Consider the following 12684-nt stretch of genomic DNA (forward strand, 5'->3'; position numbering starts at 1 on the left):
GTTTAAGCCTACAAAAAAAATGTTACCACAAGCAGAAAAACAAAGAGGAAGTAGGATTTTAAGTCAACATCTCTGTGCAATGTTTAAACCCGACATATTTCAAACAATGTTATCTTTAGGACCATTACCATTTTAGACCATTTAATTACACCTTAAAACAACTAATTTTACATGCAGAATTGAAATCGGTAACATGCTTGTTTTCCTCACTTTTTATCTCCTGCAATTCTAACACACAGAAGACATTCCAGACTATACCCAAAAAGCATTAGTTTTTTTTTCTCCCCAGTCATTTCAAAACACTATCACTTCCACAATTTCTCAACCAGCTGCACCGTTTCCTCATCAGGGTACTTTTGTTTGGGTGACTCTGTATTATAACAACGTTCAAGGTTGCCAAGAGCTAAACATTATAACGAGTGTCAACTGCTATCAAAAACAAATCTAGAATATAGATGATAATCTCCCAGTTTAAATACATGAAGCTTTTTTGTTTAAACAGAAAACTGAGCAATAAGAAGAGTCACCCAGCCAGTCTAGAGATCATCTAAAACTGTATTTAGGTTCTAGCTCTTTCAAGACTACTTACCCCAGAATCTCATCCCTTACATGCTCACCTATTGCTTGTACGAAAAAAGAACTGGCAACAGGTCTTGCCACACCTTATCTGTCCCTACACCACATTATTTAAAGCATTCCAACTCAACGACAAACATACCTTTTGTAAGGGTAATAGCTTTAAGATTTCTCTCCTATGTTTAGTCTACTTGCATGCATCACCATGGCCTGGTTCAAGGCACTGCCAAAATCTATCTCTCTGCCAAGGCCTAATCCACACAAGCCCCCCAGCTCCTACGCCTACGATGATCCAAAGCACACACAGACGACATTCCTATTGCACAAGCGTAGATTAATGGCCAAAAAAGGCATCTGCATGGAGAAAGAGGAAAAAACAATCAGGCTATACTGGCTAATGCAAGACTGCAAGTCCAGCCCACACAGGAACATGACAGCTCTCTGGCAGTTCAGCTGTGGCCAGTTTTGATTGCCGGTTAAGAAGGGTTAAAAATGGATTTCAGAAGAACCATTACCATAATGATCACAACTGGAGGTCTTCGAGTGAAGTAAAATTAGTATTTTGGAAAGGAGTAACATTTCTCATGTGGCAAGAGGATTATTTCTCATACCGTGCTATCAGTACACTGACCTACTTAATTCCCACTTTTCCACTCGATCTTCTCCCTAACTTCTTCAGCTATAGCTCAGCAGAGACCTTTAGAAACATCTGAAATCTCTTATAATTTACATGTGCGTTTACATTACTCTTTCACCAGTGCTCAACTACCAACTGTGCTTTTGTACCAGAGCAGTAAAACAGTACACTTAGTCCTGAGCAGCTGAGTGACACATTTGAAGCTATCAAACAACCTGCCAGCAGAAAACTGCTGTGCTAGTTGTTAAACAAAACCCTTCGCAGCATCAATAAGGAGCCATGCATTACATAATTTTTTAAGCCTTTTGCCTTACAATTCTGTTCTCATCCCCTTCATATATCTTCACAAGCACGATGCTATCTTCTCCCAGGATTATAAAGAACACTACAGGCTTTTTTTTTTTTAATTAATAAAAAAGTTAACACACTATTCTATGCAGTAAAGATGCCTGACTCAGAGAACATAACTCATGACAGAGGAAGGATAGGGTTTTCTACAAAACAGCATTCAGAATTTTTCCCCATCTGGTCAAATACATAAAATATGATCAATGTAAATGACAGACTCAAAGGCAGCTGGGCAGACTAAATAACAAAATTTCTCTGCAAACCACAAAATGGCTTGGGCAACTGACATGCAACAGTTACATTACTGAAAAGGTTCACTGATTCTTTAAATGGACTTCTCAGACATGCACTCAGTCTCAGAAGGGAAGGCTACCTTTTAAAGCTGATTTCTTTCTTTGTCATCAGTTTAAGCAGAAATCCCAAGTAAAATGAATGGTAGCAATCTGTTTCCATTGCTCTTTTCAAGCGAAAAAGTCCATTTACCTGCTAACTAGAAGGCAAAGACTCTTACTTCCTATAACTGTCTGCAGATAAGAGTATCCTCAATTAAGAAATGTAAGAGAGGGTCTTGCATAAAAGAGTAGAGGAAGGCAACAGTACTACTGCTACATTAGATGCTAGTGTACCAATATGATTTCTCCCTCCCTCCCACTTTCAAGAAGCAGTTCAAGCAATCACCTCTTTCACAGTCAGCAGAACTGCGGTCTCACTTCCAGCCAACGAGAATTCACTCACTAGAACAAAGAACTTACACCCTGATAAAATCAACACATATAAGTGAAGAGACTCATATAATGCTATGTAAAACTCAGTCTTTCCCCATTACTCTGTTAAAATTGTTCCAAGAGGATTTCTCTTACAAACTGGTTATTTCTGATTTGCCCACAACTTAACAGAAAACTTACCAGTGTCTATAAATACCTGAAGGGAGGATGCAAAGATGATGGAACCAGGCTCTTCTCGGTGGTGCGCAGTACCAGGACAAGAGGCAGCGGGCACAAACTGGAACACAAAAGGTTCCTTCTGAACATCAAGAAGCACTTCATTACTGTGTGGGTGACTGAGCACTGGCATACATTGCCCAGAGAGGTTCTGGGGTCGCCCCCTTGGAGATCTTCAAAAGCCACCTGGACGTGGCACTAGGCACCCTGCTCTGGGTGGCCCTCCTGGAGCAGAGGGGTTGGACCAGATGGCCTCCAGAGGTCCCTTCTAGCCTCAGCCATTCTGTGGCTCCAATCCTGTGAAAACAAGATAAAAAGCTTCTAAAAAAATGTCATCTTAATTGCTCTTCGCAATACTATAGAATCCAGGTAGTGGTCAAGCAACAAATTGACAAAAAATGGTAGAAGGTCTTGAACGTAGAGTGCATGAAACAGGGTATACATATCCAAGTAACTGACTCTAAGAAGCTTGATTCCTCCTATCTTTCAGAAGAAAAGGGCTTTGCTGATTATATATTTCCAGTTAACATAGAACCACTCTCCAATAAGTTGATGCAGATGAGGGGTTTGCAGCATAAAACCTGAGGCAACAGCAGGCAGCAAGATGCTTATCCGGTCAGAGGAGTTCAACATCCCAGCTTTCCACTCCAGAGTCCTGGTTTTAAATTCTGTATTTCAGTCACTAGTGACAACAACCTTTGACAACATGCTACTTGCTTGTAAAAAAACAACAAAAACCACTAGCCCATCTAGCTAACTAGATTTGAGTCAACGGCCTGTTGAAAGGAAACCAGAATGGGAAAGCAAGTATAAACATCTTTCCCTCAGAAAAAATCAGACTTGTACAAGCTGGTTCAGTGACATACTTGGTGTGGAACACATGCTAGTTAATACGATATCAGTTGCAGATAATCAGTTATACATACATCAATAAAGTTTATTTATTCTTCCATGTAATACTGTGTACCTCTTTCCTTTTCTCCACAGATACTACATCTGCCTACTGCCTCCTTTTATCATAGATGACAAGCTGGATACAAAGATTTTATAGCAAAAAATGTTAACTTCTCACGTGTTCTTTGACAGTTAACATACTTGAAATTGTCATTTCATGGGTATTAGGGCCCTGCCAAAGATTTTGGCTTCTCTTTTCTGTTCAGCTTCCAGGAAAACAGGTGAAGAAAATGGAGTTAAATGTTGACGCAAGATTCCCAAATGCTTATTGTTGGCTGAAGTTAGTCTTTTGGAGATTTCTAAACAGAACTGTCCAGAAGCTTTCTTGCCACGTTGCATCTATGCAGATCTGTGGATTGCTTCACTTCTGCTACACAGATGTACTGGAATTAAAACTTAGGTCACACATCCAGACTACATACAGTCTCCTCTCCTGGTGACTCTGTGTAAAGGATAGCTAATGAAATAATAAGACAAGATATTTCTGATCAAAGAGTATCTGGTGAAACAGACAACATGAAAAGCTATAGACCTGCGATTTAAGTGTGAAAACATGTTTCAAGGCGTTCTAAAAACAAAACATTCAGAATGGTAAATAGTAAAATGTTTACAAGAACATCTTTGAGAAAAACCAACTATCAGTATATACCTTGTCTCAATTTGCTTGATGCTTTTTATAAACCACAGGGACAGGAATTGGACACCATCCACTTAAAACTCCCATTTGTACCCATCACATTTGTAAGCAAAGCACTAAAATTTCCCCTGGAGAATACAGTTACAGAAAAGCAAAGCTTTACCTGGCACATTTTTCAACAGTTTAAGTAGATTCACTATGCATCAACAGGTAGATTCTTCCATATCTCTAAGCACTGAGCTGAAGGAGGCCCAACTCTACAGCTAAAAGCAGCAGCAAAGCTGAAACTGAACACACAGATGTGAGAAGAAACGCCCAAAGGTTATGGGGCATTATTTCTTTGTTTTGTGGAGAAAACAGAAGACATGAGAAAAGAAAGACATCCTCCTCTCAACAATAGTTACCTCAGAAAGCATCAACAGTGAATACAAAGCGGAGATGCCACGTCCCTGTATAAAAGCAATCTTAGAGCATTCAATGCCAGCACTGTTCAAAACTCTCATTAAGAACTAAAAAGTACTCAATTACGTATTTATAGAGGTCTCCTCTATTGGAAGAAATACCTCAATCTATTGTACCTGAACACATTTTATCTGGATTGAACACAACTGAACCTGCAGAGCTTGTATGTCCAGTAAGAGGTTTTAGCGTTGCACTTCAGACTTCACCTCACTACTTGGGCATTAAGAAACACGCTCATAATCCAGCAAATCCTTAATAAAACCACTTAATGGGTAGAGTGACAGTCACTAACTCATTTGCCCAAGGCCACAACAGCGGTACTTTTAAGTCTCCTGACTCCCAGATGGGTCCACACACATCTTCACATAATTATGAACTCAGAAAAATATAACTTGCCTTTAGATTCTCTTCAAGATGCAACAGCAGATCGGTTTAGATTTGTTCTGTATGCTTTCTGTGTAGTGCATGCAGTCACGTCAGTTGCATTGATATCTCATGACACAGCGTAAGCCAAGTATCTTCGAAAAAGATTATAAATACAGATATACACATCCTAGGTACAAAAAGTTCTTCTGCTTTCTTAATGCAGGATTTCAATACAAAGAAAAACACATCATAGTCATATATCACTCTTAACAGCTTTCTTAGCTTATTTTCTTCCCCATTTATTAGTTAAAACAAATGCTATGAGTTTTCTAGCACCATTAGAGAAATCTCAAAACTCTTCCAAGCTCCCCTACTCCAGAGGAGCTGGAACCTGCACCATTATTCAGCCAGGTGACATCAACTCCTTTTTCCATCCCCTGCCTCAGCCGAAGATCACTGGCATGGAGATGACTTCTGATGACACACACTGCCACCTTGTGTTACACTTTGGAACCGCAAAAGCCTGAAAAGATCCACCACACGCATCCAGCTTTGGGTGTTTTAATCACATTTTTCACAGCCAGTGTCCTGTAATAGAAGTGTCTAAACTTTTCTGCAGCTAACATCCAACTGAGGCTGCAACAGATGCAAGCCTCAATGGCCCCAAGGAGCAGAGGTCACTTCTGCACTAACTGATGCAGGTATGTTGCGCAGCTCACAGTCCTTGCAGAGACAGCTAGAGCTAGAGTGGCACAGATACTACCTTTTCGGTCTGAGATCCTATTCCTCTAGCAGGTAAATACATATGTTACAATACTTCAATGGAGAAAAAAAGTGAGACTACTCTACTACCCTTCCTCAACCTGAATCCGATGAGTAATCGATGAGTAACAGAAGTTGTCACCTTTAAACCCCTGGACTATAATTTGGTAACAGGTATTGCATCATTCCCTCCTCTACACGAGGGAGATCTTATTTACCTGCAGCAGCTGGGTTTAGCTGAGCAACTATATGCTGTACCAGCAGCACACACTAGGACAGGAGCTCCATCCAGGACTGACTTAAAAAAGGGTATGAAATTGTAGATCTCTCAGGAATCTGCAGCCAAACCAACCCTCCTGCTGCCTCTCGGCCTCGAAGGGGATGTGGAAGCAATCATTCCTTAAAGCTTCTCAAGCCCAAAGCTGCATAATTACACTGTGTCTTGCAAAGCAGTCCCAAGCCCAGTGGCTGTATCACACTAAAACACGTTAACAAGCAGCAGAAAAAAAAACATGGGAACAGTTCTGGAGAAGGCAGCTAGTGGGCTTCGAAGCTGCACTGTCCTTTTAAGTATATATTGAATGGAAGTTTTATTTTCTTCATAAAAATTAAAGAGTGTCTGGGTAAATATGGTCATCAAAATGAAATGTTATCTCTAAATAAATAGCACAGCATCAGAAAAACTTTTCTAAGTGCATTGTACCTTTACACAGACGAAAATCCTAAAACACCAGTTTTCCTCCATGCTGGACAACATTAAGCAACCCGTAAGACATTACTATATTGTTAAATACTTACTCAACAACAACATCAAGCCTACCTGTTTCATTTCTATACCAACATAGAAATTGAAAATACTTGGATTACCTTGTTCTCATAAAGTATCTATTATAATAGTTGTATTATAGTAATTCACAGAATTCGCAAACTTAACTCCAGCATTCAGCAGGAGTGTTTCTTGCTCCAGCAGATAGCAGTTTTTCCCATCAGGTGAGGTGGCAAACAAGTGCTCATAGAGAACCATACTAAAATTAAGCAGCATTCACTGACCAATTCTGACATAAGATTAGATTTAGTTTAGAATACCATCATTTTTTTGCAGTATGTTTGTTTCTTCCCTCACCCGACCCAAGCAGAAAAAAGCAAGACACAAGTCTTCTGCCATACTAATGTATTCCATCTTTCAAAAAGAAAGACATGATTTTAATATTACTTAACAATATGTTAAAAAAGTAGCCAGTTAGGCTTCAGTGTTAATACAATTATACACTCTATAACAGATTTGATAGTGTGAGTACTGTTCTTTTTAAATTTTCTCATTCTGCAAGTATTCTTACACAAGCTGGCTACAAGTCAGGAAAAAAAATCAAAACACAAATAGCGTAACTTGTACACTCTTAAACAGTAGATTGTGAAAGAACTGAGGAAATACTTGTCCCGTAAGAGCCTCTTTTTCATGAAGTCATGTCAGGAGAATTCTGGAGCAGATGAAAGCACAACTGACTAGGTCCATTCCTTTGTCAGGAGTCAGAATGACAAAACATAGCTAAATGCAGAAGTGACAGGAGCCACTGCAGATGATGCAAACTAGTATTTTGGCCTCCACCCAAGCCTAAGCAATTTAAAGTCTTTGAGGCCAAGGCATTCAGAAGGAGATGGAAAAGAGCTATTGTTCCAACTCCAACGGCATACAGCTACAATCAAGTAAGTCTCACTCACAGACTACAAGCACACAAGCTAACAAATTCAGGTAGAAAGTGGCAATTTTTCAGTCCGCAAGAATTATCAGGCCAAAGGGTTCAGTGCAGATCCACACAGCACTGGGGACAAGGCAAGGCAGCACTGGCTCAAGACCAGATAAGCTCTCAGCACAGCAGGACAGGTAAGTGGAGTTGTCGTTCATTGATTCCTGCAGGGTTCCCTCCCCATATTGTGTCATTTCAATGTGCAGCAAAGGTGGTTTTTTTCAAGCTAAAATTGGACCAGTTGATGGAAAGTCTCTGCCTCGTCTGTCTGGCAGAATCCAAGCAGAATCTGAAAAAAAAAGTGAGTGTGAAACTAATATTCTTCAAAAATCAAGCCACCGATGGTATCCCTTTTCTGAAGGGTTGTTCTCATTCAGAAGTACAAAACTTAAATCATAGCATGAAAAAAAATCACTTGCCCCTTATTCATAAACCAATTTCTTTAAACATCCCTGTATTGCCAAGAATAACTGGGAGAAGAAGCAGAGAACACTGCATATTCAGCAACCCAGAAGCTAGCTGAATGTTAACCAAAACCAGAGCTGACATGGCTGTATTTACCAAAACCCTTGTAACAGTAAGAATGTAGGTAATTTATAGAGCAGAAGCACCAATGGCATTAAGACACTGCTTTTTCTAACACCAATCTTCCGAGTACAGCAAAATTACGTTTGAGACGAAGACCTAGTGAAAGGAGCTTTGTTTATAATATAGCAGATAAACAGTCCACATGCCTGGAAAAAGCATCTTTAGAATAAAAATCCACTTAGTAGCTTTCACTGGACACTGTGCACATTTATGGAAAAACTTCTGAAAGAGCTTGGTATGTGCTAAGTAACAGGTGTTTCATTGACAGTTAATTCACGTTTAAATCCTTTATCAAGGTATGATGTAGCTTGATTAGGCTAAAACTTCCATTACAGCATCAAGGTAGCTCCATTTGTAACACCCTCCTCTGAAAGAAAGGCTACACAGCTTCTGTAACTGCTGAAAGCCAAGTAAGGAGCAGACAGAAGGAGAGAAACCAAAAAGGTACAGGGGAAGGTCAGAAGAACTGAACTTATTTTGTTCTTTCTATGGTAAAGGTAGAAGCACTTTGCAAAATCAATTCTGAAGTCAAGGTGTAATTAACGTATCTATCTATCATCCTACTACAAAGAAAGGATGACAAATTAACAAATTATCATTAAAAAGTATGAATTCAACCCATGTTGTTAGCTTGCCGCTGATTATAGCTATCTATCCAATGACAGAACACATTAAATGTGTCTTCATGGCATTCCCCTAGAACTGCACCGATCAGGGCACTGCAGGCACCTCTTCCCAACAGGCACGCACAAAAAATTGGACGCTTCCTAACAGATGAAATTAAAGGAGTAGATGATATCGATCACTGAATTGGTTATAAAAGAGTAGAGTTATAAAAGTTCTAACTGCTCATTTGGAATCATGTTTGACAAACTCGTTTCCAAACTTCAGCCACACTTCTACAAGTAAAGGACACTTTCCTCCATTTATCCTATTGAGAGTAAAGAATCGGTGAACTTTCCTGTTTTATCATCACAGACGCTGCAAACTTGAATGAAGCTAAGAATATTACCTGCAGCTTGTAGCACAGTGCTTGTACTATACCAACACTAGTATATTACTTAATATACGCCACATTTCATTTATGAAGTCTACCTTCTAGTTTAAATAACAAAGTCTGTTAATTGGCACAACTCAGAAAAATACTTTTTAAGAATAGAGTATGTACTTCTGAAATTTCATCTTCTGTACATGTTAACATAAATTTAAATCTGGCACATGAACTTCATATAGAAATAATCAGCACAGAGAAGCAGACTCAGATATTCATTACTTCCCAAGCATGTAGACTATCAAATGTACAAGTTTAGAAAACATTTGAAATTCATACCAAAAGCCAGATCCTAAAATAAAGAAAAAACAGCCTTTAAACAAATGGTTTTAGTTGTTTTGTGAAACACTACTATTGATTGCAAAATTATTCAATGGTAGGAAGCTAATGGATCTGTAACCAGTCAGCTTTGGCTATCATGATGAAAGACTCACTAAGAAGTATTTATGGGAAACTGGCACACCCAGCCACCATTAAAGATGACAACTTTGAGTAATCTATGGTATTATTGAAGAACATGTGCTATGTTACACATACACGAGCTGTCTTCCCATATCTGAATAATTTAAATATAATGGGATGCATAACCCCCCGGCAAAGCAATCAAAACTCACAGAAGAACAAAGTTTCAAAAACATCTGTTCATACTTTCTTGACACTGCACTAGTGTAAGCATGCCCTCTTAATCATTACTATAAGCTATTACCCACAGTTGTGCCATCTATATTTCATGTACAGTAAAAAGTTCTGAAGTAACAGCTCTTATAATCATGTAAAAAAATCATGAAATTACCTTTTGCATATACATGCTCTGAAATTTCCATGTTTTAAACGTTCAGTACTTATCATCTAACATTGTATTTTTATATTTGCCTTTTTTTTTTTTTAAACACTAGCAAGTATTTTGTCTGTGCAGATAATAAACATTCATTCAAATTTTGCTTATAAAAAATGGTTGCTGAGGATATTCTGAAAACCTTGATGAGAACTTGGGGGACACAAAGATGATGCAAGGAATTGGTCATTAAATACATTGGAAGCACCACAACATCTTTATGGGCGGGGGTTACAGCACTTTACCTTTTAAAATATTCCACTTCTCGCTCTGTTTCGTCCATTTCCACACTGTCTAGATCAATGTCTTTGGGTAGAAAAACATCATCTACAAAGGGAAAAGGATTACACTAAATTAGATTCCATGGGGAGGAAGGACAGAGAAAGGAAGAAGCTTGAACAAGCTGCATTAAAGACACTTTTAGCGAACCGTCTGAACTTTGTGGACTACTGATTATTTGTATTTAGGCTGAATTAACAGCAATTTATAACTGAAAAGCCACTTCTTAAAAGCCTTATACTAGTATCTCTGCTCAGCCTTTAAAAGGAGTTACACCAGGAGTAAGGAAGAGACAAATCAACAGTAAATTTACTGATCACATGGATTGCAAAAGATGTGATAAGCCTAGAATACTTTTGAGAAAGGTCGAATTATACAAGGGGGATGACAAATCCAGCAGCAAAAGAACACTGCCTGAAATTTTCTGGCCTGACTACTAAATACACAGCTCTAGAAGCAGTTTAAGAGTAGCATTCATAAAGAAAGAATTTCAAGAATTCTTTGTAGAGCTGCTGTACTCCTCCTGGACATTGTCACCAGGCTCTGTCTGCACGTCATGCTATGTGCAATTAGGAGTTTTTTTTTTTTTTTTTTTTTTTTTAACTTTTTTCTAATATTTTAACATGGCGGGAATTTAGGCATCAGCTACTGTAACAAAGTTGGTGTATTATACTGTCTCAGTATATGGTTCTCTTGTACTTTCTGAAATAAATGCATGCTTCAGAAAACATAACGCTGTTTGTAGAAAGAAATTTGAGAATTTTCTTCACAAAGCCTCTTCTGACTTCACATGTACTCCATTCTCACTTCATTTATACTCCATTCTCACCTCTGAAGCAGCCTCAGAACGTGTTCCAAAACGGGTGAGACTCAGAGAACACAACTGATATCACCTAGCACACAGGGCAGCTTTCCAGAATCCCTGGATCTAAGAGAACAGATGAGTTCTCTAAAGGCATTCCTGACAGTTCAAAAACTACTCGTCTTGGCCTCGCAACTTATTTCAGGAGAACCAGAAAGCCTTGTAAAACAGGGCTCCCTATACCCTATTTTCTTCAGCCACTTTATAATGAAGAGTTAGAAAGCCCTGCCCGAAGAAGTTTAAGAAAAAGAGATCACAACAGAAGCAGTGTTCACTGCCTTAACACTTCATTTAACACTGAATTAAAAAAAAAAACCTGTTACCCTAATTTTTACAATTATTTTTTCCTTAGTTCATTTTTGTGCCTTTGCTAGTTTAATACATCAATCCTATGTCTTTAAGAAATTGCAACCAAATGAAAAATGTGTATTACATTATCTTTTAGTTCTAAAGTCAGAACTACTCAAAGCAAAGGGACTACCTCGTCCAGATTCTTCAGAGAGCAGCACGAAGTTTCTGAATTTATTAAGAGATAATGTCCTTGTACTTCTTCACATTTGAACATTAGCTTTCAGAAACTCTGAGTATACTTACTACCGTAGCAGAAAAGAAGCGTGGGGGTGTGTGTACGTGTGGATATGTGGAGAGGGAGAAACGCAGGCAGTACCTAAATGCAGGAAGCCACAGCAACGTACCCACCCACTCCTATTCAAGGGTTTCCTTCAAATGTCTGTAGGACCAGGAGAAGAAACCAGACTAGAGTTTTGTCCTTTTTCCAGTGACTGGAGTTAAGACTGCACCACAACACCATGTTCACAATAGCTAAGGTCTCAAGGAAAAAACGTTCAGGGCTGTATCACTGTCAGATTGACGTGAAATTGAAATAGAGAAAATAAGTATTAAAAGAAAGAATGGTGGGCTGACTCAAGCTGGCCATGAAACCACAATAACAAAATGAGGCGCTCTCTAGCTTACAACAACCAGAAGCCTGGTTTGTATTTTTATAATAAAGCTTAAGAAATAAATGTATATTGAAACACCTAAGTGTCTCCTAGCACCAGCTGCCACAGAAGGATGAGGCATGTGTATGTGCTTAGCCGAGAATATTGCAGTTCACACTGCTGTGCTAAATCATTCTAGAGAACGGACATTTCATTTGTGCACTGCTACTGCTCAGCTCCCGTGCGATCACTGGGGAGTGACCAGGTGCTCCGAGCAGACAGATGTCTGCACCACAAATCTGCCACCCGAACAGGCAGCCCCAGGAGGGACCAAGCACACGCAGGAACAAATTGGTGCCCAAGAAGAGCAGATAGACGAGTATGTTGACAGAGCAAACCAGCTAGCACTGCAGGCATTCATCAGCTTTGATATTAACCATTAGATGCTTTCAGGAAAATGAAATAGAGCAAAAAATTCAATGGGAAGAAAACTATGCCAGTGCAACTTGTTTGACTAACCTCAAACTTCTGTTGTTTTTTTAGTTCTATCAGATAAATAAAATCTATTTACTAGCACAAACTGATATTGACGTAGTGAAAACACTCCATATTATTAAGTTATATAATCCCACTAAATTTTCACAATGACAAATAAAAACCAGTAAATTGGTTTGTATTTACTACACCTGTCAATGTAAAT

At 38.9% G+C, this 12684-nt stretch overlaps 2 protein-coding genes across 3 annotated transcripts in view; both read right to left on the minus strand.

Annotated features, from left to right (window-relative positions):
- LOC308194546 (uncharacterized protein) overlaps positions 1-6711 on the minus strand; it is a 35650-nt gene extending 28939 nt beyond the window's left edge. Inside the window, exon 1 of the mRNA XM_080590614.1 lies at positions 2467-6711. Within this exon, the coding sequence (XP_080446740.1) occupies positions 2467-2635 (169 nt within the window). The 5' untranslated portion in view covers positions 2636-6711. The remainder of the gene's footprint in view (positions 1-2466) is intronic.
- A 134-nt stretch (positions 6712-6845) lies between these two features.
- FAM193A (family with sequence similarity 193 member A) overlaps positions 6846-12684 on the minus strand; it is a 77661-nt gene continuing 71822 nt past the window's right edge. For both annotated transcript variants that reach the window (XM_080590568.1, XM_080590567.1), the window contains 2 exons: positions 10148-10229; positions 6846-7717 (listed from right to left, as the gene is read on the minus strand). In XM_080590568.1, coding sequence (XP_080446694.1) covers positions 7624-7717; positions 10148-10229 — 176 coding nt within the window. In that variant the 3' untranslated portion in view covers positions 6846-7623. The remainder of the gene's footprint in view (positions 7718-10147; positions 10230-12684) is intronic.

This window comes from Anser brachyrhynchus, assembly GCF_964034855.1.
Source record: "Anser brachyrhynchus genome assembly, chromosome: 4".
NCBI lineage: Eukaryota > Metazoa > Chordata > Aves > Anseriformes > Anatidae > Anser > Anser brachyrhynchus.